Below are 26470 nucleotides of genomic sequence, written 5' to 3' on the forward strand. Positions count from 1 at the left end.
CACCCTACATGTTCTTCTAGAAACTTGCCATGTCCCCAGTGAAATGTGGAATCCATGTCCTCTCCCCTGGGGAAGATGGGTGGGCCTTTACAACTGTTTCAACCAACACAGTATGGAAAAACTCTTACTATACGGCTTCAGAGGCTAAGTAGATTGTAAGAATGTCACACAGGGCTGCCTTATTCTCTTGGCCCTCTGATTCTTGGAACACAGCTGCCATGTTGTGAGGAAGCTCAAGCAGCCAGCAGAGAGCAAGTATGAATGAGCCACCTGGAAAGTGGACCCTCTACTGCCTCCTGGACGTGGCAAGCAGCGGGGGCAAACCATCCTCTTTGAGCCCTGCCCAAACTGCAGATTTGTGAAGAAAATAAATAGCTGTTATCGTTTTGGAGCACTAACTTTTGGAGTGGTTTGTTGCAAAGCAATAGAAATATGAAGAAATTCATTACTGGTCCACTTTTAATTTTCACAACAATTCCAGCAGTGGTGCTACCTCTGGCTCCTTTTTACAAATGACGATACTGAGGCCCAGAAGGATAGAGTCACTTCCCCAAGAAAACACAGCTGGAAGGTGGACCCAGGAGTCAAATCCAGGTCCATCCTCAAAGCCAAGCCTCTGAATTGCTCTGGGGTATCTCATACTTGTCCAGCTGCACGTACTACTGGTATCACTTACTTGGACCCTCAGGTGCAAATCATCATGGGCTTCTGCAAGTTTGGTGACCCCAGGCAAACTCTATCCACAGGGACTGGACTGCATCTCTCCACTCTAATTTATCCACCATAACTGGGCACCTTAACCCAGCACAGCCTTATTACAGTAAGTCATGATAAGAATATCACAAAAACCTGGGCATCGACCAGCCCACTTCCTCATTTCTCTTAATAGTTACCACAAGAGTGGTCTTTGATCCCACAGCATCGGTATCATCCAGGAACTTGTTAGAAAAACAAGGTCATGATCCCCACTCCAGACCTTCTGAACCAGAAACTCTGGATGGGACAAGTTCAAGTTTGAGCACTACTGCTCTAAATACTCAGATGGTTCTGAACCTATGAGCTATGGCCTTTGAATGTCTTAGGATGTTTTTCAATATGAATGACAGGAAACCCATTCAACTAGCTTAAGGGAAAAAGAAGGGACAGTACTGGCAGTTTCGAGTACACAAGAAAAGTCTTGGAATGGCCTTAAGTGTCAGAAGTTCCAGCAATCCTCCAAAGCTATAGTTTTCTCTTCCTGTCTCTCTCTCTCCCTCATTTCTGTTTCTCTGCTGGCCTCATCTTATTTTTTCCTTCTGTTGGATTCCTGCATGCAACCATGGAAGGTGACAGGAAATGCAGGACTGGCCCAGTGCAGGTCACATGCACAATCATAGGACAGGCAGTTGGACACTATCGTGGACCTGGTTTAAGGTGCTCATTCCAGGAGAGACAACTGGGATTTGCAGCTTCACCAGAACCCACAAGACAAGTAGGGGTCATTTCTTCCAAAAAAGGAGGTACTTCTTTGGTTGGAGGATAAGTAATGTCAGGAAAACAAACAGCTATAACTCCTGCAGTAAACATCTGGCCAAGTGACTAGGCTTCAACCCCAGCCTAGGGTATCAGAAGGGCCTTGCCCCCTTGTTGTACACAGTATTGTGGCTTCACAGGGCCCCATCTCCTGTGCTATTGCCATGGTCCTCAGAATTTGCTGTGAGCCAGGTGGAATAGCCATCATGATGCCCATTTTGCAGCTGTGAAAACAGAGGCAGCATGTCTAGTCATTAAGGTCATTTTGTCAACTAAGTAACAGCGGAGGACTCAAAACCGGATGTCTGACTCCGACACCAGCACTCCTTCTCCACAGCCCCAGCCCAGTCCACACTGTCTGTGCTTACCTCCTGGTTGCAAGGAGGCTGGAAATAAGGAATGAGGGGCTGGCCCTCAGCAGAGCTCCAGGGGAGTCCTTGTTACAGAGCTCTATAAATAGACTAGTTAGAATCTACCATCCACTGGCTGAGTGACCTTGGGCTGAAAAGCTTCCTCACCTCGGAGCCTCAGATTCCCATCTGTAAAATGGGCATAAAGATATTTACCAAACAGCCTTTGTTGTGGGAACCAAAAGAGAAAAAGTGCTAAAATCATCTGGGTCAGCATGGCTCTCAGTAAGGATTTAGTACATGTTATTCCACTTTGTTCCTGCCTGACAAAAAAACAAAACCTAACAAGCAAGGGTGATTCTTGAAAGCTACTTTGTGAATTTTATTTGGGTTGCTTTAATTCTTTTTGTAATCCTCAAAAGCATGTTGCTGACACTGATTTCAAAGGGCAAAGAACTTGAGCTAAGACATGAAAGAGACTCCGTGTTTCCTTCCTGGAAAGGACCCAGCCAAATGCTGGGGGCCTGATCTGGGCAGGGGCAGCTCTCAGAAGGCTCCTAAATCCAATGGCATTCTCAGCGCTGCAGCCCAGGGAGTTCATTCTGCCATTGGTGCTGTGCTTTTTAAAATAAGAACCAAAAAAAAAAAAAAAAAAAAAAAAAAACAAAAAACTCTTTAATGAATCAAGATAGGATTAGAATGCAGGCAAGAGTTTAAACCAAAGCATTAACAGAAGATTAGTAGATTTCATGTATCACCATATATGCTTAGGTAGATGAATGGATGGAAGTTAAGTCAGGGATGGAAGGGAAGGAAACGTTTAAATGTGAATATGGAAAGATGCCTAAGAAACATCATCCAGTGAAAAAGCAATGGGCAAAGAAGAACATTTCTTTTCTTTCTTTTTCTTTCTCTCCCCTCCCTCCCTTCCTTCCTCTTGCTCTCTCTCCCACTCTCCCTGCTCCCTCTCTTCCTCTCTTCTTGTCTCTTTTGCCTTTAGATATTGACCAATTACCCGATCCACAGCTACACGGCCAGATGGATGGCTTCTGTATTTGAGGACGATTTCTGGGCACACCCACCAGAAACAGTACCAGTGCCAATGTCTGGGGAGTGGGAACGAAGCTGAGTGGGGGAAGGGGTCCTTTCCTTTTCAGTCCACTTTCTCCTGTGCCATTTGAATTCTTTTTTTCCTCTTTTACAATAAAAACAAAGGAAGAAACAGAGGGCTGAGGGCTGGAAGCAGAAGGCAGGCTCTGCAGCAGGGGTCATCCTGAGTTCAAGGATATGAAAGGAGGGGCCTCCGCCTGGGAGGAGGTGCCAGCTTGGTGAGTGAACAAAGCCGCCTCTTCCAGGGAAAACCTGACCTGGTGTCCATAGTGGGATGACAAACGGCCCTCCTGTCACCACCAGGCGGGGCCAGGCTCCCAGCTGGGGCTTGTCTTTCTCCCACGAAAGCTGCTGGTGCTGGAGGAGCTGAGAACCAGGAAGCAGCGCATTCCTCACGCAGAGGGGCTCCCTGGCCCAGGCGGGGGGAGCACTATTTGAAGTTAGGGAGCGCCTCCCGTTTTGAAGGTCCCCCACCCTGCCAAAGCCTACATCTGCGAGATTCAATAAATAATACAGGCTTCAAACTGGGCCTGAGATTTCATCTGAGTGGATACAGGCCTGCAGGAGGCAGGGGAGAAAAGCTGACCTCTGTCTTTACACATTTCCACCTGAATGACAGCCCTAACGGCTTGCGTTCATGTAAAGATCTGAATAGAATCTGAATAGAAGAGACTGGAAATTTGAGTGATCCCAGGCTACACAGACCTGAGTCCCTCTACACTGCAGCTTGGGCAGAGGCCGCAGAGCCGTTTGCAATGGTTTTGGGTATCGACTGCAATGTCCACAGGGGTCCAACAATGGATGAAAACAGTCAGCGGTCCGTGGCCTTCTACACTGACTGTACTGTTTTCCACTTTTTACAGCGACACAGGCACAGAGAGGTTTCTGTTCTCCAAAGCGGCGGTTCTCAAGGCTTAGCTGCACCGGAACCACCCAGCGCACTTATTGAAACCCAATTGCGGGCCCTGGCCCCAGAGTTTCTGATCCAGGGGTCTGGCTGGAGAATTTGTGTTTCTGCTAAGTTTTCTCACATTGCAGCTGTTGGTCTCAGCTTGGGGACCACTGCTCTAATGGACCCACAGTGCGAACAATGATATACGGCTGTCTGAGTCTTGATTTTAGGTAACAGGTGGGGTGAGGACCAGGGTAAAATGGAGAGCATCACATCTAAAGGGAGTAGCTGGGGACAGTGTGCTGGGGATCCACATGGCGCAGGAATAAACGGGCACCCAGAGTTTCCAGGAGCCTTGGGGTGAGAATGGCCAGAAACACGAATTTTTCTATGAAATCTTACAGTCTTTGGCAGTCATTGGCAAGGGGCTCTGAAATTTTTCAAACATTGTGCAAGCCAAACAAAACACATCTGCAGGCCGGATTTCATCCTCTGGCTGCTGTTCTAGAAGACAGATAAGGTTCCCATGGAAAGAGGCAGGAGCAGAGATCTCTGAGCCTCTGTGACCTTTGCGGAGGGTGGCAGCCTGATCATGCCTCTCCTAGAAGGGGTCCTCAGGGCCACATCTAGGCTCCCCACTGGGTCCTCAGCAATGCCCTTCCCCCCAGCCACACTGTCCTCTAGCCACAATAAGTCTTTGCAGGCGGTTCTCCTCTGAAACCTCTCCCAGCCCGGCCTCTTCTGACCTCTGGGCCTTTGGGCATGTGGTTCCCTCTCCACATCTGCCCTAATTCTTACTTGTCCTTCAGGTCCGCCCTCAGCTGTCACCTTTTCCTGGGAATCTTCCCTGACCACTGCCTGACCCCGTCCCCCAGGCCTGTGCTCCTGCTGTGTTTCCATCCCTACCCTGAGCTGTAAGGGCCTGAAGATATATCTGTCTCCTCCCCTGGCCTGGGGGCTCCAGCAGGCCTTGCTGCCTCTGTATTGCCAGACTGACCCCAGGGCCTGGTTGAGATAGGTCTGAAATAGCACCTACCAAGTGTTCCCAGTCCTGGCCTTCCTCTTGTCCCTTTTCTGTTTGCCTAGCAACTTCCTGCCTATCCTTCCAGCCATTACTCCGACTCCATTTCCTGTGGGAACTGGCTCTGACTTCCCAGACCCGGGGGTCCTTCTCTGTCTGTCCTTCCCTGGTCAGCCCACCATCACAGTATGATGGGCTGCTCTGGTCTCCTCCCTACAACTATGAACTCCACAAGGGCAGGAATCTCATATGATTCATCTCAGGAACACAAGGGCTGCAAAGACAGTGGGCACAAAATGCTTGGAGGACCAAGAAAGGAGTGAACAGAACAGGTGAGAAGTGAGGTCCTTGGAATGCGCTGGGAAGAACGTGTTAGGATGGGACCAACCTGATGCTGAGGACAACTGACTTCCTCTGGCCACTGCTCCCAGCTGATGGGTGCAGGGTGCATGGAGCAGAAGGGGCAGTGGCACATTCTCTTTGGCAACCACCTTGATCCCTGGTGGGGCCTACAGCCCTCAGCCAGTGTGGCCTCTTGCAGGCAGCTCCCTTCCGTTGACAAGCACCAGGCTGGCTGGTTGCTATCATTCTACTGTCCTACACCTTCCCCTAGCTGTGCTTGACCCTGTGGCGCCCCCTCCAGCTAGGCAGTCTGGAGACGGGCTTATCTGCAGTGCAGGGGCCTAGGCAAGGCCAGAGCAGAGGGGCCATCCACACCCTCCAACAAGCAACAGTAAGGTAAGTGCATGCTGTCCACTTGTGATAGGGCCATGCTGAGTCCTGGGACAGCAAAGGTGACTGAGTCCTTGTCCAATGTCATCGAGTTTGCCCAGCTGCTGGGCTCCCTGATCTGTTCACAAACCACTGTCCTAATGCCTAAGGGCTGAGAACAGAGGGTGGCCATGAGTGCCTTCTTTGGCCTTCAAACCCCTCCCTTCCACCCCTTTTCTGTTACAAATAAATGCCCAACTCACTGCTTCCAGAACACTTCTCGGATCCCCTCCCCCACATGCCTTCACCACAACAGATCACACTGTGTTCTGTGTCTGTCTGTCTGTCTGTCTCTCTCCACCACAAAGACTGTGAATTCCGATTGTGACATGTTCTGCTGGGTCCCTGTGCCTGGTGTGGTGACCAGCCTGTGGGGAACATGGCCGGTATGGCCCAGGAGTTAACAGCAAGGACTCTGGTGCTGACAGACTGCATTCAAGTCCTCCCTCTGCCATTTAACCTCCAGGGTCACATAATAAGAAATCTTGCCTTGGTTTTCTTATCTGTAAAATGGGCCAACACCAGTGTGGTGAAGATTAAGTGAATTAAAATAAAACGTGAACAGTACTTGGTGCCTAATAAGCACATAACAATACAAGCAGACCTTGGTTTATTGTGCTTTGCAGAGAATGTGTTTTTCATAAATTGAAGTTTTATGGCAACTCTGCGTCCAGCAAGTCTGTTGGTGCCATTTGCTCACTTTGAGTCTCTGTGTCACATGCAGGTAATTCTCACAACATTTCAAATGTTTTCTTTCCTTTTCCTTTTTTTTTTTTTTTTTTTTTTTTTTTTTGCTTTTTTGAGCCACACCTGTGGCATATGGAGGTTCCCAGGCTAGAGGTCAAATTGGACCTACAGCTGCCAGCCTACATCACCGCCACAGCAACGCAGGATCCTTAACCCACTGAGCGAGGCCAGGGATCAAACCTGAATCCTCATGGGTACTAGTCTGGTTCATAACCTACTGAGCCACAATGGGAACTCCCAAACTTTTTCATTATCACTGTGTTGTTATGGTGATCTGCAATCAGTGATCTTTGCCATTACTATTGCAAAAAGATTATAACTTGCCAAAGGCTCAGGCGATGGTTAGCACTTTTCAGCTACAAAGCAGTTTGTAATGACGGTATATACACTGTTTCTTACGCAGCATACTATTACACATTTAATAGACCACAGTAAAGTGTAAACATAAGTTTGATATGCACTGGGAAACAGAAACCTTCATGGGCCTTGCTTTATTGCGATGTTTATTTCATTGCGGTGGTCTGGGCGAACCTGCAAGATCTCCGAGGTCTGCCTGTATTAAGAACTACTATGAGGTGATCAATAAATGTTTCACACACCAATGGATGAAGGTGGGAATGAAAGAGCAGCGATAATTAGCCATGTAAGTAGAAGGCAGTGCATTCTAGAGGTTGCAGGGACCCAAAATAAACAGAGATGTTTGCTGTGCCCTGGAGGAACCTCAAGAGTGGGCTGAGGACCAGGATTGTTCTAACATGCAGTTCTAGGCAGCAAGCCAGGGACCAGACCTTGGGCAGTGGTCCGGCAGGCAGGGCTCCCACCTCACGAACCAAGGCAGACCCTGGCTGAAGGTCTCCTTTCCCAGTGTGAGTCGCTCTGAGGTTTGAGGCCTTGGGCCTTTTAAAGGCATAACCTGACCTGTCCCTACAACAACAATGGTTTCTCCCACCAGTGGCCTCTTCAAGGATCCTCCCTGCTGGCCAGGCCACCCCCTCTTCCACCACGGTTCCAAGCACAGGCTCAGACACTGATCTTCTTCAGATGAATCAACAAGGGCTTGGGGTGAGTCATCCCAGCCTAGGGCTCCTTTTTCCCAGACACTGGCACTCCTTCAACCACAGCCCTAAGGAACTCCAGTCACCCAGTTTCTGCAGAGGCTACCTGCAGAAGAGCCTGGCCCAGACAGCAAATGTAGGCCTCAAAGTCCAGCCTCTGGAATCTCTTCCCCTCTGGGAGCCTCAGTCATTGCAAAATATGGGGTTACTAATCCCCTCCCTCACTGGGCTGCCGTATAAAACAGCTGGCACAGTGCAGGACATGGAGCAGACCCTCAGTAAGTGGGCGGTGGGGGGGAGAATCGCATCAGTGAGCAGGGAGGCTTCCTGGGGGTGGATGTGAGCTGGCTCTGGACCCAAGACTGAAAGGCAGACGGGGAGCACCCTGACCTCCCAGCGACCCGAGGATGTTGACGGAGGCCTAGGGCTGACCTTCCGGAGGCTGCTGTGGCCACGCTAATTGGGGTCTTTGGGTCACCAGCTTCCCACCCTTGGGAATCGGAGGCCCACTCCCTTCCCTCACCACTGCTTCCTCTGGCCTGGGCTGCAGCGGCATTGACCTACTGAGAAGGTGTTGGCTGTGAAGTTCAAAGGAAGCTCAGGAGGCAGGGGAGGATAGGATGGGGAAGGCGATGGCCAGGAGCCAAACCCCAGATTGGGGGATGAGCGAGGGTAGGCAGGTCAGAGGGCAGAGACTGTGCACAGTGCTCCCTGCTTCCTAGCGTGCTAGTCACGGAGGATGTTTACACTTCAAAAGGGTTGTCTGTGTTCCTTCTTGCTATCCTCCCTTCTCTCCTTCCTCCCCCAGCCCACAAAACAGCCAGAGAAGAAGAGAGTCAATAGATTTGCCTGCCATTCCAGCCAGCCCCTCCCTAGCTATGCTACTCTGGGCATGTAGCTTCATCTCTTTGAGACTGTTTCTTCATCTGTAAAATGGGTGTAGTCAGACGTCTGTCAAAGGGTGTTGTGAAGATTAGATGAAGTCAGGAGTACAAAGCACCCGGCTCAATGCCAGGACAGAGCAGAGCGGCAACAAACCATAGCTTTCATAACTGTTGCAATCTGGTTAGGACCCAGGGAAGGCCTGACCAGTCAGGTGTTGCCTACCTTGGGGGCTGGGAGTGTTAAGATCTCCTGTCCAGTCCCCAAGGGTCCTTGCTCCCCTCTCTGATGAACTAGTCCTGCCTGCGGACAGGACCCCTGGGCAGCAGATGCCCGGGTATATGCAAAGCCTCACCATGCACTTGCGGTCGTCTATGCCGGTCAGATCCTCCTCAAACTCCTTTCCAACCTCGAAGTCCATGATGTAGTTCCTAAAAGTGCTCAGCGTGCGGATGATCATGTGGTTGCCATCCTGCACGATCTCTTTGTCTGGCTTCAGCAAGTTGGCAATTTTGCGCAAGGCCACATTGACATCTGCAGAGGGTGCCGGAGCAGAAAGAGGCAGTGAGTTGGCCAGAAAATTCAGAGAACTGTTGCCAAGGGAGCTGGACCCCAGGAATGCCCCCCCATCCCCCCCAAAATACCCATTGGGGTTCCCTGCTTCCTTGCGCTGTCTCTCCGCTGGTCTGTGCCTTTTCCTTTTCTTTCATTTTTTTTTCCCCAAGAAAGTTTTCTGCTTTTATGCTAACACTTTGAAAACAAAAATGAGCAAACCAAGCCCATTAGCTTTCCTAATGAAATCATCCATGTCTGATAGAGCCAACTATCAGACACTGACCACAATGAACCCTAACACCCCAATTCTCAGCCCGCGGACCCCCTGCCCCAGAAGCCCTCTCTGCACCGCTGTGCTCAGACAGCGGCTGGACAGCAGGCTCCAGAAGGCGCTGGGCGGCCCGGGCCGAGTGCGGCGGGCGGCGCTTACCCAGCGCACGCAGATACTCCTCGAAATTCTCGTTGGCCAGCATCTTCCAGTACCCGGTAAAGTCGACCGGCATTTCTGGGGGCAACCGGGGCCGGATGGGGACTGAGCGAGCAGGAGCAGCTCTCGGCTGGCGGTGCGATCCGGGTGGTGGGCGGCCCGGAAATGTGCGCCCTCCGGGCAGGGGGCTCGTGGGGCGGCGACAGCTGGATTCCGAGGGCTCACAAAGCCGGCGGGAGGATCCACCGTAGTCGTCGCTCCACCCCCCTCAGTGGGGCGGGGGCTGGATGTTGCCGGGCCAGGTTGTCCTCAGCCGGGTTCAGACCTTCAGTTCGCTTCCTTACTGAGGAAGAGGAGACGGGTGCCGGGGGCAGGGGCGGGGGTGGGCGGGAAGTGCTTTACTTGCCCCAACTCTTCGGTTTCCACGGGATTCCTTCAAACGCCTTGAATGCACATTCGGCGGCCACTTGAAGGTTGGGAAACAGTCTCCTGGGTTTGCTGGAGTCATTAGGGAAAGAGGCCATTTAGAGGCTTTTATCTTAAACTCCACGTGGGCAGCCAGATCTGTGAGGTGTGGAAAGCTGGGCCATGCAACTCCGGGAGAGAAAAGTGGGGGCCTCCCCACATCCCTCCCCTAAATAAAATCACGGTTGATGTTGCCTGAAGTAAGTATGGCTATAAAAGTCCTCTGGGTGGTTCTGATGAAGAGCGAAATTTGAGATCCACTGCTTTATGCAAATGCAAGCAATTACTGTTGATTTTTCCTCCCCTCTTACCTACTAGCAGCACAGTACTGTGCAGTGTTCTGTGATTTTCTTTTTCCACTTACTCTCTTCTGGAGCCCTTTCCATACCCATACATAGAAAGCACCCTCATTCTTTTGCAGGATATTCCATTGTCTATCCAGCCTGGCCCCTGATGGACATTGATGTCGTTTCCGATCTTTGACTGTTAGAAACAGTACCGCAGTGAAGACCTTGGAGCACATCTCATTTCCCACCTGGCGGGTATGTCATCGTGCTTTAAAATTTCTGTCTTTGCCAGCAAGGAGATGACATAATCATGTGGGTTGACTTTTTGACCCTCTGTTAAAGACTAAATATCTCGTTTAAATTGCTTCTTGCACAACTCAGCCTAAGTGACAGCAGGAACATGTTCTTCCCCTCTCACACTGCCAGGGCTCCACTCCCCACCCCCAGCCATCTCCCCAGGCTCATGGGAGTCCTCACGCTGCATCTGGCTGGGTTAGGAAAAGATGCCTCTTCCTCAGGGTAGGGGCAGCTCCATGCCAGGGAGTGGCTTGGATTTCAGCCTCTCTTCCTGCCTTGCTTTACACCAAGTTTCCTGAGTCAGGGCACTGTTGCCACTTTGCACCACATAATTCTTTCTTGGGGGAGGGGGAGAGAGAGGGGGCTGGCCTATGTATTGTAGGATATTTAGCAGCATCCCTGGCTTCGACATGTGCAATCCCAGTTAGCATCTCCCACAAAGAGGTCTCCAGACACTGCCACATGCCCTGGTGGGGGCAAAATCAGCCCTGGCTGAGGGCCACTGCTCTTGATGGCTGTACCACTCCTTCATCAGGCCCGCTTCCCATCTCTTCTCACCTGGCCCTGGGGTGCTCAGGCCACCAGTTGTTCACAGGGGCCCTGGCTCTGCGTCTCTGGGTTCATTTCAGTGGGACAGCGAGGGAGCCTACCCCGACCCTTACCAGCCTGAAGGTGCAAAAAGAAGAAGAAACTCCCGTGGCTCAGTCAGGTGGATTGGGTCTTGGCCTGGCTTGGCTTCTCTAAGGGATGTAATCAGGGCCAGCCATGACCCTGGGCTTCCTTGTCAGCCTAATTCACTGAAACAGAGGATCAGCCTAACTCACCGAAACAGATTTATCCAGTGAATTAGCCATCTCTTGGTCACCCCGACTAGTCTAAACTCCTCTCCTCACTCCCCCACGTCATCCAGATCAGCCAGTTGGACTTCTCCCTTGGTGCTGAGTCCCTGATTTGGTTAATGCCACACAATCAGCACAGTGATCGGCATGCAACAAGGGCCAGTCAGTGCTTGCTTTCTGCCATGCCCAGAGTGGTCCCCTCATGCTCTAGGCAGAGGCCAACTCTTTTCCTTCCTCCTCTGCTGTTCATCCCAAAGACCCAAGATCTGGCCTCTTCTCCCTCCCTGGGCCACTTTGGGTATCTCCTACCCACTCAGCTACTCTCCTCTGAGCTGGCTGGCTGGGTGCATGGCACTTAATTCAGCCTGCCTTTGCCTGGTTCCTGTGTCTAGTTTTCCAGTGGCTAAGTATGCTCCAGCCCTGCTGGGGCTTTTCCCAGGAGGGCTCTCCCAAGGGCAGACCCTGTTGGCTGTGCTATTCTGGGTAGCTGGGGGTTGGTTGTGAGGACAGGCTCGAGAGGCAGAGGGTAAGGTTTGAAGCTGCTCATGTCACTGTGTAGCTGAGTGGTCTCGGTTAAGTGGCTCCTCCCTTCTGTGCCTCAGTTGCCACATCTGTAAAGCGGGGACACTCCAAGCAGTGAGAAGCAAAGGAGATAAGGCATACAGTGCTGTCTGAGCCAGAGGACCCCTGAGAGGGAGAGAAAAGCTAAGGGAGAGAAGGGTGCTGGCCAGTGCCCCTCACTTCTGGGGCCTTAAGATCAATCCAGTGAGTTGAGCAAGAGTGCTCTGTGGAAGGGTTGCCAGAGCACTAAATATCATCCTCCTGCTCCTTCTTCAGCCCACTCATGCTTGACTTACTCCACGAATCAGTATCTGTTGGCCCTCCTTTCTGCGATGTGTAAAGCCAGGAGAGCAGGTGAAGACAGTGTGGGAAGAGGAGAGAGGGGATCTGTGTGGGCTGGCAGTCTGAGAGGGCTCCCTGGAGGGGGTGAGGCTCTGGCTGGGATCAGAGAAATGAGGAGGAGGGGAGGACAGGCCCAGGAGGAGGGAGAGAGGGGAACAAGGGGGTGCCAAGGAAGGGGCAGACTTGCGAATGGTGGAAAGAGAGAGAGAGGTAAACACCCTAGGACATCCTAACCAGGCTTGCTTCATGTACCAGCCTTAGAAAAGACAGTGGAGATCTGGAGATCCATGGCCAATCCCAAAGAGCAGGCAGGACCATGAAGGAGGGGAGCCAGGCCAGTAGGGCGCCAGCCTGAGGCTGTGTGTAGGAACCCCATGAGCAGTCCTGGGCTGTGGGGAGGGAGGACAGGAGAGAGTCATGGGCTCCTGGGGGGGGTGGAGAGCTCACAGGAACCTGGGAGGAAGTGTGCCCTTGCATTGTTTAGCTGATTTGCCTGCTCCATTACCATCTCCATGAAATGAATCCTTGCTTTCCTATGATCCTTATAAGCTCCCTGTGAGGTGGGTATCACCTGTCTGGGTATCGCTGAGTGCTCAAGCAGGGTGCCTGGTGTCACCAGCTGGTGGGTCAGCAGAACTTGCCGAAGGCAGTGGGATTGGAGCAGGGGGCCCTGGGACAGACACTGAGGCTCCATCCTTCCCCAAAAGATGCTCATCACAAGAAGTGCCTTCCAGCCTCATGCCTGCTGTCTTTGTTAGGTCCTGCTCCCAGAGACTCAAGTGTCCTAGCCAGGGACAAATGGCCTTATACTCCTGCCTTCTGCTGATAAGGAAAACTTTCATCCCTGCTTTTCTTCTCAAGGGCTCATTTGATTTTGGAGACTTGTCAGATCCTCTCTTTTCCTGTGTTCAAAGACGTCTCTGGAGTTATGTTACGGAGAACAACCCCAGTCCAATCCCTGAGCTGTCGCTGTGCCATCTGTGAGGTTAATGTCTGAAAGGATGAGGGTGGCCCAACAAGGCCGCCTTCTTATGTCCACTGTGTTCAGGAGTGAGAGGGCTTGTCAAGAGGCCACAGGGGCTGAGGGGCACCAAGGTCTACCCGAGTTGCTCCTCTTTGATGCCTCCATGAATATTCAAATATGCAAAATTTCATTGCACCAGTTCTACAAGCTCCAGAATCTTAAACCTGCTTTTGGCAGGGGGTGGCCTGGGGATTTATTTCTATCTAGAAAGTGGTTCTGGGAGTTCCCGTAGTGGCACAGCAGAAACAAATCCCACTAGGAACCATGAGGTTGCCAGTTCCATTCCTGGCCTCGCTCAGTGGGTTAAGGATCCGGTGTTGCCTGTGCTGTGGTGTAGGTCACAGACTCGGCTCGGATCCTGCATTGCTGTGGCTGTGGCGTAGGCTGGCAGCAACAGCTCCAATTAGACCCCTAGCTTGGGAACTTCCATGTGCCACAGGTGTGGCCCTAAAAAGGCAAAAGACAGAAAAAAAAAAAAAGTGGTTCTGCAGAGTGGGTCGGCTACCTTTCATCGACACGCAACAGTGTTTTCTAGGGATTGTGATATACGTGCTTGGGAAGAGCTTCTCTCCCTCCCTCTCTTCCTCTCTTTCCTCTCACTCTTTTTTGCTTTCTTAACTATTATGGAAAAATTTAAACCTCCATACACATGGAATTGTACATTGACCTCCCATGGGTTCATCACCAGCTTCAACAATTATTAACCTATGGCCAATCTGCTTTCATCTATATCTGCTCCCCCCCCCATTTTCCAAAATTATTTTGAGTCAAATATAAGACATCATATCATTTTATCTGGAAACATTTTAAGAAGTATCTCTAAAAGATAAACTCATTTAAAAAACCATAATATAACACCATTATCACAACTAAGAACCAATAATATTAATTTCTTATATCATCAAATATCCAGAAAGTGCTTACTTATAATTTTTTTTGTTTCAAGTTGTTTGTTTGAACTGGATCCAAACAAGTTTCATCCATTGCCATTGGGTGATATATCTCTTATATGGTTTATCTGTTCGTTAAAAATAGTCATACCTTCCCTTTCTTAGATAAATGGTAGCATATTATATACTTTTTAAAAAATGTAATCAAACATCCTAGAGATCACGGACAGCAATACCCTTGTAGGGTGGCAGAATGCTCCACTGTGTAGATGTGTTTATGGAACCGATCCCCTACTGATGGACACATGGGTTGCTTCCAGTCTTTTGCTATAATAAATGGTGCGGCAACAAGCCAATTAAGTCTTTTTATACTTTCGCGAGTGTATCTTTGGGATAGACTCCTAGGGGTGGGATTCATGTATCAAAAGTCACAAATACTTACATATACTTTTACCAGATACTACCAAATTTGCCTCCATTTCACCTTCCCAGCAGCAGTGTATGACAGTGTCTGATTCCTAAGAGATTTATTTTGTCAAACTCAGATTTTTTGCTTGGTGAAAAACAGTATCTCAGGGTAGCTTGCATTTGCATTGGGGAGGGTCTGGGTATGAAGAAGTGAGCAGTCATTTCCCTATTTAGCCAGACGGCAAAAGCCCCAGTCAAGTCCCTGTGTCACTAAAAGGTGGGAAAAGGATCAACATGATTTACCTGCCTACTGGTGGCCAGTCAGTGTACCTCCCCTGGGACATGCCCACAAAAGGACTAAAGTGGGAGGTGAGGCATCTTATGTGGGAAACTGGGCAACTAGCAGCAGCCCTTGCCATGTGTTATATAGAAGGTTGGTGTAGGCAGAGTCTGACCCATGTTGTGTTTGCCATGTTTTCAGTAGAGCCATTGGGCCAGTGGCTGGGTAGAAGTTGCCATTTTTTTTTTTTTTTCTTTTTATGGTCACACCTGTGGCATATGGAAGTTCCCAGACTAGGGGTCAAATGGGAGTTGCAATTGCAGACCTATGCCACAGCCACAGCAACACCAGATCTGGGCCTCTTCTGTGACCTACGCTGCAGCTTGCGGCAGTGCTGGATCCTTAAACCACTGAATGAGGCCAGGGATCGAACCTGCATCCTCACAGAGACATCAGGTTCTTAATCCACTGAGCCACACGGAACTGCCTCCCCCCTTTTTAATCACTTCTCTTGACCAGTTCTTCTTAAGTACTTGGTATTTTTAGTCTTGAGGATTTGACATTTAACAGAAGTTATGAATTTTATATTTTCGCTTTGATGATACTCTCAAAATATATTTTTGGCCAGTAACAAATTTGAAAAAAAGATGCATTATATATATTCACAACTTTCCCCACCTCCATGCCTTTTATGGAGAACTGTGGTTTTGTGTACTTTACCCCAGGCCTTCTTATGGGGCTCATTGGAGGGGCTGGGTGGAAGAGAGGGTTGAAGGTGGCCCCAAAGGCTGACTTAGTAGACAGAGAAAGAGCAGGCAGCTACTGTTGGAAGAAAAGGGGAGATTGGAAATAGGCGGGGGATGGGGGTGAGGCAGCGAGAGTCCTTGCAGAGTTGAGGACTTTTCAAAAGCAACTGCTCTGGCTTTGGTTAATTATCCAACCCTGGGCAAGAGAGGACTCCCTTGGGTCTTCATTTTCAGAGGACAATGAGGCTTAGAGAGGCTTATGACTTGCTTGAGGTCCCAGGGGTAGAGTGTCAGGGCTGGGGACTGGATTTGTGTGTGGCTCCGTGTGACCCAAAGCCCAAAGTCTTAACCTCCTATTGTCTCTTGAATGAGGCAGAGATCTATGGGGACCTTGGCATGCTGGCTCTGATAAATAAGCCTGTGGAAGAAAACCCAGAGAGCACGTAAGTCTCCCGAGTCATCATCAATCTGGAAGCAGATCTTGAATCCCTACGTGAAACTGCAAGCACACGGCATATATTCGAAGTAGGGGGAAAAAAAATCTATAAACAGTTAAAGATTCATGGACCTTAGTGAGGCTCCGGCCAGATTTAAAAAGAACAAATCTTGCCAGACCCATGTTTTTGCGTTCTTGGGGCAGAATTATACAATGAGGAGGTGAAAGGGAAGTAGCTGTTCAAACACGCATTGATTCCTGGGAAGCACGTGACCCAATCCTCGGAGGACCTGTCTGGGCGGGAAGGCAGACCTGCTGTGCTGACTGGGGAGAGGTCTTGGAGGGGAGGCTTGCAGGAGGGAGTGTAGGGTGGACCAAGAGCCCCTGTTTAGTTCCAGGTTAGCCTCAAGGCCTGACTCTGTCCTGCTCCTTAGAAGCTGTGGGGGTAACACACCTTGCAGGTGGCTCCCAGAGGGTCTGTGCTTACCACAAGGCAAGAAACAGGCCAAGGGCTCATTGATTCAGGGACAGAGAGCACATTCCACCAATAGCATCATTATAATCTTCGTAAAGACCCCTCTCCTTGACCTACCTTCCTGCTCCATCCTGCCCTCTGTTGCTGCTAGTGGAATGAAGAGCTGGTTTTAGAGTCAGGCTGGTTTGGAATCCCAGGCCTACTGTATTCAAGTTGTGTGATCTTGGGTAAGTCACTAATGTCTCTGAGCTATTACCTCATAGGGCAGTTTTGAAAAGCCCGCACAACCTCAATAAATTCTAGTTCCCTCCCTCCCTTCCTAACTTCCTTCCTTCCCCTGTAGCATATGGAATTTCCCAGGCTAGGGCTCAAATTGGAGCTGCAGCTGCTGGCCTATGCCATGGCCACACCACAGCAACACCAAAGCCAAGCCACATCTTCAACCTACCTGCAGCTTGTGGTAACACCAGATTAAGGAACCCACTGAGCGAGGCCAGGGATCAAACCCTTATCCTCACAGAGACAATGTCAGGTTCTTAACCCACTGAGCCACAACACCTATCATTTGAGGCCCTAAATCGTCTGACCTCGATGTCTTTTCCTAGCCCCATACTCGTTACCCCTTGAGTCCCCCTCTGTGCTGGTGGCTTTGCCTTCTGCATCCTCATAGCCAAGCCTCACCCATGTAGATCCCTGGCCCAAAACCCTTCTTCCCCTCTTCACCCATCAAAGTCCTCATGTCCCAGTTTCACTGTGATCCCTGCACTGAATTCTGAGCCCTGAGCCCTCCCAGTCCTGTTGTGCTGCTCACGCTGCTTCAGGCGGGCAGAGCTTTGATTTTGAGGAAATGACATGTGCACACATGTGCACACCTGTCTCCGTGCCCTCAGTGAGGCTATCAACACTTTGTGGCCAGTGACTGTCTCATAGCACTTGGTCAGGAACTGGACATACAGTGGGCACTCACTGAGAGGACAAGGGGACGTGCCAAAGCTGCAAGTGATGGGTGCTTTCAGTGAACACTCACCAGCTGTCTTCTAGGCTCCTGGAGCTGGGCTGGATGCTGAGATATGGTGATGAGTAAGATGCAACCCAAGGAAGTTAAGCCTAGTGGGATACAGAAATATGATAAGTGGAGGCTTGTACAAGGTGCTTCAGGTGGTTGAGGACATGGACAAAGTCTTGGAGGATGAGTAGGCATTTGCCTGACTAAGGGTGGAGAGGGTACTCCTCAGAGGGACCAGCACTTGCAAAATCGGGGCAGTGTAGGAAAGGCTGGCTTTCCCTGTCATCAGGGAAAGGTGGGCGGTGTCACGTGTGGCTATGGCAAGGCTAAGGGGGAGCAGAGCGGGTGGGAGGGATGGCCTGGTCTGACACAGCAGAAGAAAATGTTGGAGACACAAGTAGGGCCAGGCCTTAGGGAGTGGAGCCTCAGATGCTGCAGAGAGGTACTTGGCTTCTATTCTGTAGGAAATGGGTGTGAGCCTCTGTGCAGGCCAGCCAGCCAGGAGGAAAAGAGCATTTGGTGGTTTGCATTGGGCTGAGAGGTAACCGGCCTGCCTGCAGAAGCTGGCAAGGGCTGCCCAATGGCAAATGCAGTTGTCTTGGTTCTGTGTTGCCCATCCCCTGGGCTCTAGGGATGAGGAAGTTATCTGCCCACCATACATAAATTCACCATCCATCTAAACAACTTCCTTTTATCCACCCTCTCCCACACCACAGACTATACACAACACCTACCCATTCACCTATCTGCCCACTCACCCACTTGTACACAGCAGTGTCCATCCACCCAGCCATCCTTCTGTCATCCTTCCAAGTGTCCATCCACCTGTGTTTATTTTATTTTTTTATATTCTTTATTATTTTTTTTCTTTTTAGGGCCGCACCTGCGGCATATGGAAGTTCCTGGACGAGGGGTCGAATCAGAGCTGCAGCCAGCAGCCGATACCATAACACCACCAGATCCATGCTGCATCTATGACCCATGCTGCAGCTCACAGCAATTACAGACCCTTAATCCACTGAGTGAGGCCAGGATCCAACCTACAAACTCATAGATCCTGGTCAGGTTCTTTAACCCACCGAGCCACAGTGGGAACTCCCATCAACCTGTATTTTAAAACCTCAAGGAATCCTGAGGGATGGAGAGAAATATTTGGGGCCCGTGATAGCCTGCAGAAGTAGCTATGATACACAGCACTCCAACAGGCCTCTCTTGGAGAGATGGGGGCTATTTCTTTCCCTGTCCCTTGAATCTGGGCTGGCCTCATGACTTGCTCTGACCAATAGACTTTGTGGTAGAAGTTATGTCCTACTGGCTCTGAGTGAGGCCTCCAGAAGCCTTTTGGAAGCAAACGATATTAAGTGAGGCCAGCCAGGATTGATTGATCTTGCCCTGGTAGCACCCAGCTGCTTCTTGTTTTAAGCCACTGAGATTTGGAGTGATTTGTTTCATAGTGAAGGCTCATTGATACTCAAGGGAGTGAATGGTCAAAATCCTGATCTCTCCACTAGGAGGAATTCTCTCTGCTCTTAAGCTTCTGGGGCCCTGGCCAAGGCACTGCCTTTATTTTTCTTGGCAGACCAGTGAGTTGATATGGAGTAGCCCCAGACAAGATGTGGTAGTGTAAAAATAACAAATGCTGGAGAGGGTGTGGAGAAAAGGGAACCCTCCTACACTGTTGGTGGGAATGTAAATTGGTACAACCACTATGGAAAATAGTATGGAGGATTCTCAGAAAACTAAATATAAAACTACCATATGATCCTACAATCCCACTCCTGGGCATATGTCCAGACAAAACCACAATTCTGAAAGATACATGCACCTGCTATGTTCATAACATCACTATGCACAATAGACAAAACATGGAGACAACCTAAATGTCCATTGACAGATGAATGGATTAAGAAGATGTGGACCACGTATACAATGGAATACTACTCAGCCATAAAAAAGAATGAAATAATGCCATTTGCAGCAACATGGAAGCAACTAGATATTCTCATACTAAGTGAACTAAGAAAGAGAAAGACAAATACCATATGACATCATTTATATGTGGAAGCTAAAATATGGCACAAATGAACCTACCTATAAAACAGAAGCAGACTCAGAGATGTAGAGAACAGACTTGTGTTTGCCAAGGGGAAGGGGAAGTAGGAAGGACTGGGAGTTTGAGGTTTGTAGATGCAAACTATCACATTTAGAATGGATACACAATGAGGTCCTGCTGTATAGCACAGGGAACTCTATCCAACCACTTGGGATAGAACATGATGAAAGATAACATGAGCAAAAGAATGTATATATATGTATGACTGGGTCACTATGCTGTACAGCAGAAATTGACAGAACATTGCAAATCAACTATACTTTAATAAAAAAAATTTTTTTAAATAAGATGTGGTAGCAGGACAATAGATTGTGAAAAGTGTCAACACTAGCACCAGAAATTCTTTTCCATGAAGCCTGCTGAAGGTGACGGTGACAATGATCCCAGCCACCGTTTGAGGCTCATGTGACAAGCTTGTTACAAACATTATTTAACTGAATCCTTGAACCTCATGACGGGGCAGGTATTTTCTTACCACTCTTTCACAAATATAAACAACAAAGTTGGAGAGGTTAAGGCTCAAGGACACTAGTTTTAAGTCAAAAAAAGCATGATTCTGACCCAGTTATGTATGATCCCAAAGCCAATGTCATTTTCTGTTACTGCTGCTCTATATGGAGTGATTTCTCTGTGCTGCTTCTTTGGGGATGTGGGGTCGGTTCTGACCTTTGAGTTCACGTCTTAGAATTAATTTTTTTTCTGTTGGTCTGGATCCCCCTCAGGAACTAAGGAAATTGTTCTGTTCGGGCCTTTGGAGGACTGGGCAACCATATTGGATCTGAGGGCAGGTGGGCACAGCGCGGCTTGTAGCGGTGAGAAGACAGGGCAAGGAGGAGGTTGGGGATGTAGGGCGGGGTAGTGAAATAGGAGTCCATTTGGTCAACTCCAGGCTTAGGGTGGGGCTGAAAGGCCCAGGGTGCCACTCAGAATCCATGCAATGGGCTGGAGACCCTCACAGTCCAACTCAGAGTTGCTCTGGAAATCTGCCCACCCCAGACACCCCCAGTCCATCCCAGTCTTTCCAAGTCAGGCAGTTTGAATGGAGTTCTCCTCATTGACTGTCTGACCTTCCTCTGATTCAGAGGGACAGGAAACCCCTTGTCAGCCTCAGTCACCTGATACAAAGTGATTCTAACATGAGCTTGGAGGAGAGGAGGTCCCTGGGGACCAGAGTTGGGAGGGAGGGCTTCTGGAAGGTGGAACTTGAGAGGGTCCCAAGGGATGAGTGGCATTCACAGAGGCTTAGAGAAGCAGGAAGGGCATCCCAGGTTAGAGAAATGGCTCACGCAAACATTGGGAAGTGGGAAACTGTGGTTGGGTACACAGACAGAGGATCTCAAGATGTCCAGAGGAGAGGGTTTGAGGATGAGCAGTCACAGGCAGGAGTGGAAAGGAAGTGGCCAGACTTGGAGGCTCAAATGCTGTCCAAGAAGTCGACCTTTTCTGGTGAGGTGATGGGAGGATTTTGAATGTTTTTCACAGCAGTGACAGCAGCACAATATACAGATAGTTTAGGAAGAATTGCCTTGGAAGGGGGTGAAGGACAGATGCACTGTATCTTCTTTTTTTTTTTTTTTTTTTTGTCTTTTTAGGGCTGCACCCATGGCATATGGAGGTTCCCAGGCTAGGGGTTGAATTGCAACTGTAGCTGCCGGTCTACACCACAGCCATAGCAATGCAGGATCTGAGCCACATCTGTGACCTACACCACTGCTCATGCAACGCTGGATCCTTAACCCACTGAGCAAGGCCAGGGATCAAACCCACATCCTCATGGATGCTAGTCGGGTTCATTAACCGCTGAGCCACGACAGCGACTTCACCTTGTATCTTCTAAAAGCTCTTCAAGTCATCAGCCAAGTTGCTTGTTGAATAGGATACAGCCATTTGCATTTCTTTTTCCTTCTCCCAACTCTGTCATTTTTTGGCAATGCCTGCAGCATGCAGAAGTTCCTGGGCCAGGGATCAGACCTGTGGCTTATCAGCAGCCCAAGCCATAACAATGACAACATTGGATCCTTAACCTGCTAGGCAGCCAGGGAACTCCTCTCCCAACTCTTAGATAGCATCTTCTAGAGAAAGATCGCATGCCTTGGAGTCCTGGGGTTTTGGATCCCTGGGTTCACTCCAGCTTACTGAATCACAATCTGGGTGAGCCCAGAAAAGGGCACTTTTACCAGGCTCTCCAGAGGATGCTTATGTCCCCAGCATTTTGAAGACCTGACATCTTTACTGCTCGGTTGGCCCCTCTCCTGCACCCCGGCTCAGCACTAGAAGATGCTGGGTGTGCCCTGGACACAAGGGCTCTCCTAGAGCCTGGAACAATCTAAGGGCAGGGGCCTGGGCTCTCCTGCATCCTCTGGCAGGAGCTCATAGACACTAGTGTCTTTTAGTTGGGACCATGACACGAGGACAGTGGGAGCCTGACAGCATTTGTGAGAGTAAGAGTATTGTCTGAAATCATTTCCATGGTTGGCCCCGTGTTGACGGAGATGTGAATGTGTGGGCTTGGCCTGGCTGTTCCAGAAAGACAGTACTGCTCACGATGGCCACCATTGCCCTGTCCACTGCTGCCCTGCTGAGGGCAGGCTTTCCAGCTGGATGCTGGTTTGGTCTTACTCACTCACTACATGTTTGAGTTAGTTTTCTTCCCTCCCTCCCTTCCTCCTCCTTCTCTCCCCGATTCCTCCCTTAGGTCCAAGCAACAGAAACACATTCTGGAGAATTTAAGAAATAAGGAAATTTGCTGGAAGGATGACCCAGGGTACAGGGGGGAGGAAAATAGGAAAAACAAGTGGAACCCTGTATTGGGAACTGCTTAGGATGTGGCCACTAGGACAGACCACCTCCAGCTACTATTATTGATTGCCGTGGTCTAGATTTATTCATTTATTTATTTTGTCTTTTTGCCTTTTCTAGGGTGACTCCTGCGGCACATGGAGGTTCCCAGGCTAGGAGTCTAATTGGAGCTGTAGCTGCAGGCCTACGCCAGAGCCACAGCAACGCCAGATCCGAAATGCATCTGCGACCTACGCCACAGTTCACAGCAATGCCAGATCCTTAACCCACTGAGCAAGGCCAGGGATTGAACCCATGACCTCATGGTTCCTAGTCGGATTTGTTAACCACTGAGCCACGACGGGAACTCCCTGTTCTAGATTTAAATTCTGGGGAGTGAGCATCTCCGTGTGCCCCACCAGGCTGACCAGTGAGGAGAAGCCCTTAAAAGGAAGGAGGAATGGGTGCCAAGCTTAGGCTGGGCCATCTGGATGTTCACCCCATGGGACACTTGGTCTGGGGGCAACTATGAGACCCTGAGCCCCATCCTCTTGTAATACAGAAAAAAATCTGACCCTACATTGGATCAGTTTCTTTTACTTTAACCTTTATATTCTATTGCTTTTATTGCAAGTTAATCACAGAAGGGATGTTACCTGTAAACTTAAATTATACTTAATGGCCCATCTCTGGGAGCCCTGCCTCCCAGGAAATGAGAGTTATGCTAAAATACCTTTGTTTGGCTCCTCATCAGGCCCACCTGTGAATGGCTACAGGCAGGAAGAAATGAGCACAAACCCAAACCAGGACTTTAACCTCCCTCCCTTCTAGTATAAAAGACATCTGGTCTGAATGCTACCTTGGGTGAGATGGTTCTTTGGTACACTGGTCCTCCATCTTCTGGTCGGCCGGCTTTCTGAGTAAGTCGGTATTTCTTGACCCAACAACCCGTCTTTCCATGTATTGGCCTGCTGAGCAGTGAGCTTGGATTCAGGGACACTCTCAGGGTGCAGTCAGCTTGGGGAGACAGCCACGGAAACAGGTAGCCACGGTGACCGGGGCTGTGACAGAGGGACAGGCAGGGGCTGTAGGATCACCTGGGAGAGGCTCTCCCCAGGTTTGGTGGGAGGGAGGTGGGGGCAGGGGTTAGGAAAGACAGATTTCTGGACGAAAGGACGTGTGGAGATATAAGGGTAATCCACACTCACCTCACATTTTTCGTGCAAGCCCGCTGTCCTCCTGCCAAGAGGCCAGTTGAGTTTTGGCCATCTCAGGACTCCCAGTGAGGTTGTGAGGGTCCAGACATGGGTCTGGGCTGCTGTGGAGGACTGTGGCCTGTGCCTGGCTCTACGCTCTATGGCCTATGCTTGACACCGCCCCCTGGGAAGGAAGACCCGGCCTCCTCTGCAGGATCCAGCTGAAGGGCATCGGCTCACTTGTCCAGCTGCAGCCCATTTACTCTGCCCACCCCTGCAAAGCCAGGCTCTCCCAGACCCGAGACTGCTCAAGCACGTGCCTGGAGGTCCCAGGTGAGGGTGGGGACTCCCTCCAGCTTCTGCCCAGTGAGCCCTGGGCCCTAAGTGGAGGGAGGAGAGGAGGGGAGATTGACATCCAGCTGCCATCCCACTGTTCCTTCCCCTTCTCCGGGAGCATGCGTCTCCCACCAGCCTCCCTTCCTGTAGCACTACCTGCAATGGAACAGGAGCAAGAGGCTTGTACACACATGGCTGGTTTCCTTTGTGATTTCGTGGGCGCCTACCTGAGTGTGGGAGGTATTTATCACTTTTTCCTGCCTGCCCACCCTCTGCCCTTGCAGAAACATCACTGCCATGTGGACCCCGGGGGACAAGTCCATCCAGGGCCGGTGAGTCTCTCAGGGAATCTAGAATTGTGACACTGACACAGGGGTTAAGGTGGGGAGGCATGTGGGCACAGGTAATGATGAGCAGCAGCTGGGAGCATAGAAACCAGTCTGGGGAGGGGGGCAAAGAGGGAGAAAGAGAGCAAGGAGAAGGAGGAGGAGGGGGAGGAGGGAGGGAATTCTCTTCTCTCCAGTTTCTGATAAACCCTGGATACGTGTCTATTCCTGACAGCCTCGTGACACCCCATTACTGTTACTGGAGTGAGTTTGAGGAATTCCTATGTACTAAAAAGAAAAAAGAATCCTTGACTAAGGCACCCAGCAAACACCAGGAACTATGTTTGCCTACAAACTGCTATGTCTCTCTATGGTGAGCAAGTTCCTGAAATCCTCCCTCACAGATTATCTATTGAAGTAGATATGGATGTTGCCTTGGCTCGTATGAAAGCTAATGAAGGTGACTCCCTGCAAAGGGATAAGGAAATGAACATTTCAGCTGCTCTACGAGATTCTGCTTTTTACAAAAATTCAATTTACCTTAAAAAAAAATCAATCTGGCAACATCGATTAGAATAAGAAGTACACATATGATCTGACCCAGTAGTATAGCTCCTGGGGATCCATCCCACAAAACACTGGCTTGGAAGGGCTTATGCCTAAGGGCGTCTGTTGCAGCAAAAACTAGGGGAAAAAAAAACTTTAGATAACAACTCTGTAAACTGCTCCTTGGAGGTCTGCTTTCTTCATGCTATTAAGCGTGTGTGTATAGAAAGGATTCCAGGTGCAAAAGTCCTTCAAAAACACTGATTTATACAAAGTCAAACAGATGTATTATTCGTGGGCTTCTCAGAGCTATTAAGATGCTTATTCAGATATTATTCTAGGAAATATATATTGAGCCTCCACTATGAGCCAGGAGTTGTGCTGGGGAAAAAGAACAGTGATCAAACCACGTTCCTCAGAATAGAGAATCCGGAAATAAACCCTGACACCTATGGTCAATTAATCTTTGACAAGGGAGGCAAGAACATAAAATGGGAAAAGGAAAGTCTATTCAGCAAGCATTGCTGGGAAACCTGGACAGCTGCATGCAAAGCAATGAAACTAGAACACACCCTCACACCATGCACAAAAATAAACTCCAAATGGCTGAAAGACTTAAATATACGACAGGACACCATCAAACTCCTAGAAGAAAACATAGGCAAAACACTCTCTGACATCAACATCATGAATATTTTCTCAGGTCAGTCTCCCAAAGCAATAGAAATTAGAGCAAAAATAAATCCATGGGACCTCATCAAACTGAAAAGCTTTTGCACAGCAAAGGAAACCAAAAAGAAAACAAAAAGACAACTTACAGAATGGGAGAAAATAGTTTCAAATGATGCAACTGACAAGGGCTTAATCTCTAGAATATATAAGCAACTTATACAACCCAACAGCAAAAAAACCAATCAATCAATGGAAAAATGGGCAAAAGACCTGAACAGACATTTCTCCAAAGAAGATATACAGATGGCCAGCAAACACATGAAAAAATGCTCAACATCGCTGATTATAAGAGAAATGCAAATCAAAACTACCATGAGATACTACCTCACACCAGTCAGAATGGCCGTCATTAATAAATCCACAAATAACAAGTGCTGGAGGGGCTGTGGAGAAAAGGGAACCCTCCTGCACTGCTGGTGGGAATGTAAGCTGGTACAGCCACTATGGAGAACAGTTTGGAGATACCTTAGAAATCTATACATAGAACTTCCATATGACCCTGCAATCCCACTCTTGGGCATCTATCCGGACAAAGCTCTACTTAAAAGAGACACTTGCACCCGCATGTTCATTGCAGCACTATTCACAATAGCCAGGACATGGAAACAATCCAAATGTCCATCGACAGATGATTGGATTCGGAAGAAGTGGTATATATACACAATGGAATACTACTCAGCCATAAAAAAGGATGACATAATGCCATTTGTAGCAACATGGATGGAACTAGAGAATCTCATCCTGAGTGAAATGAGCCAGAAAGACAAAGACAAATACCATATGATATCACTTATAACTGGAATCTAATATCCAGCACAAATGAACATCTCCTCAGAAAAGAAAATCATGGACTTGGAGAAGAGACTTGTGGCTGCCTGATGGGAGGGGGAGGGAGTGGGAGGGATCGGGAGCTTGGGCTTATCAGACACAACCTAGAATAGATTTACAAGGAGATCCTGCTGAATAGCATTGAGAACTATGTCTAGATACTCATGTTGCAACAGAAGAAAGGGTGGGGGAAAAACTGTAATTGCAATGTATACATGTAAGGATAACCTGACCCCC

At 49.3% G+C, this 26470-nt stretch overlaps 2 protein-coding genes and 1 long non-coding RNA gene across 8 annotated transcripts in view; 1 reads left to right on the top strand and 2 right to left on the bottom strand.

The window, feature by feature from the left end:
- Positions 1 to 9534, bottom strand: part of RBP1 (retinol binding protein 1) — a 26206-nt gene extending 16672 nt beyond the window's left edge. The window contains 2 exon segments of one of the 2 annotated variants that reach the window (NM_001031789.1): positions 8696 to 8874; positions 9326 to 9534. In NM_001031789.1, coding sequence (NP_001026959.1) covers positions 8696 to 8874; positions 9326 to 9398 — 252 coding nt within the window. In that variant the 5' untranslated portion in view covers positions 9399 to 9534. 2 annotated transcript variants of the gene reach the window in all.
- Positions 8313 to 25490, top strand: LOC110256306 (uncharacterized). Of its 3 annotated transcripts, none has more exons than XR_014824028.1 (4): positions 8313 to 8904; positions 10209 to 10329; positions 24086 to 24133; positions 24363 to 25490. It is a non-coding gene; the product is annotated as an uncharacterized LOC110256306 (long non-coding RNA). The 3 variants fall into 3 exon arrangements; XR_014824029.1 differs by lacking the exon at positions 8313 to 8904 and adding an exon at positions 9628 to 9795; XR_002337702.2 differs by lacking the exons at positions 8313 to 8904; positions 10209 to 10329 and adding an exon at positions 21050 to 23798.
- Positions 9637 to 26470, bottom strand: part of NMNAT3 (nicotinamide nucleotide adenylyltransferase 3) — a 149858-nt gene continuing 133024 nt past the window's right edge. Inside the window, exons 6-7 of one of the 3 annotated variants that reach the window (XM_084989857.1) lie at positions 17400 to 17479; positions 9637 to 9820 (exon numbers count right to left, since the gene is read on the bottom strand). In XM_084989857.1, the coding sequence (XP_084845983.1) occupies positions 9758 to 9820; positions 17400 to 17479 (143 nt within the window). In that variant the 3' untranslated portion in view covers positions 9637 to 9757. Of the gene's footprint in view, positions 9821 to 16768; positions 16856 to 16917; positions 17480 to 26470 lie in introns of those variants that run through there. The other 2 variants (XM_084989859.1, XR_014824027.1) reach the window with 2 other exon arrangements.

The sequence above is a fragment of the Sus scrofa genome, chromosome 13, assembly GCF_054392235.1.
Source record: "Sus scrofa isolate SSC_HxYL_T2T_F1_AM1 chromosome 13, Sscrofa_HxYL_maternal_Yorkshire_Landrace_v2.0, whole genome shotgun sequence".
NCBI classification, from domain to species: Eukaryota; Metazoa; Chordata; class Mammalia; order Artiodactyla; family Suidae; genus Sus; species Sus scrofa.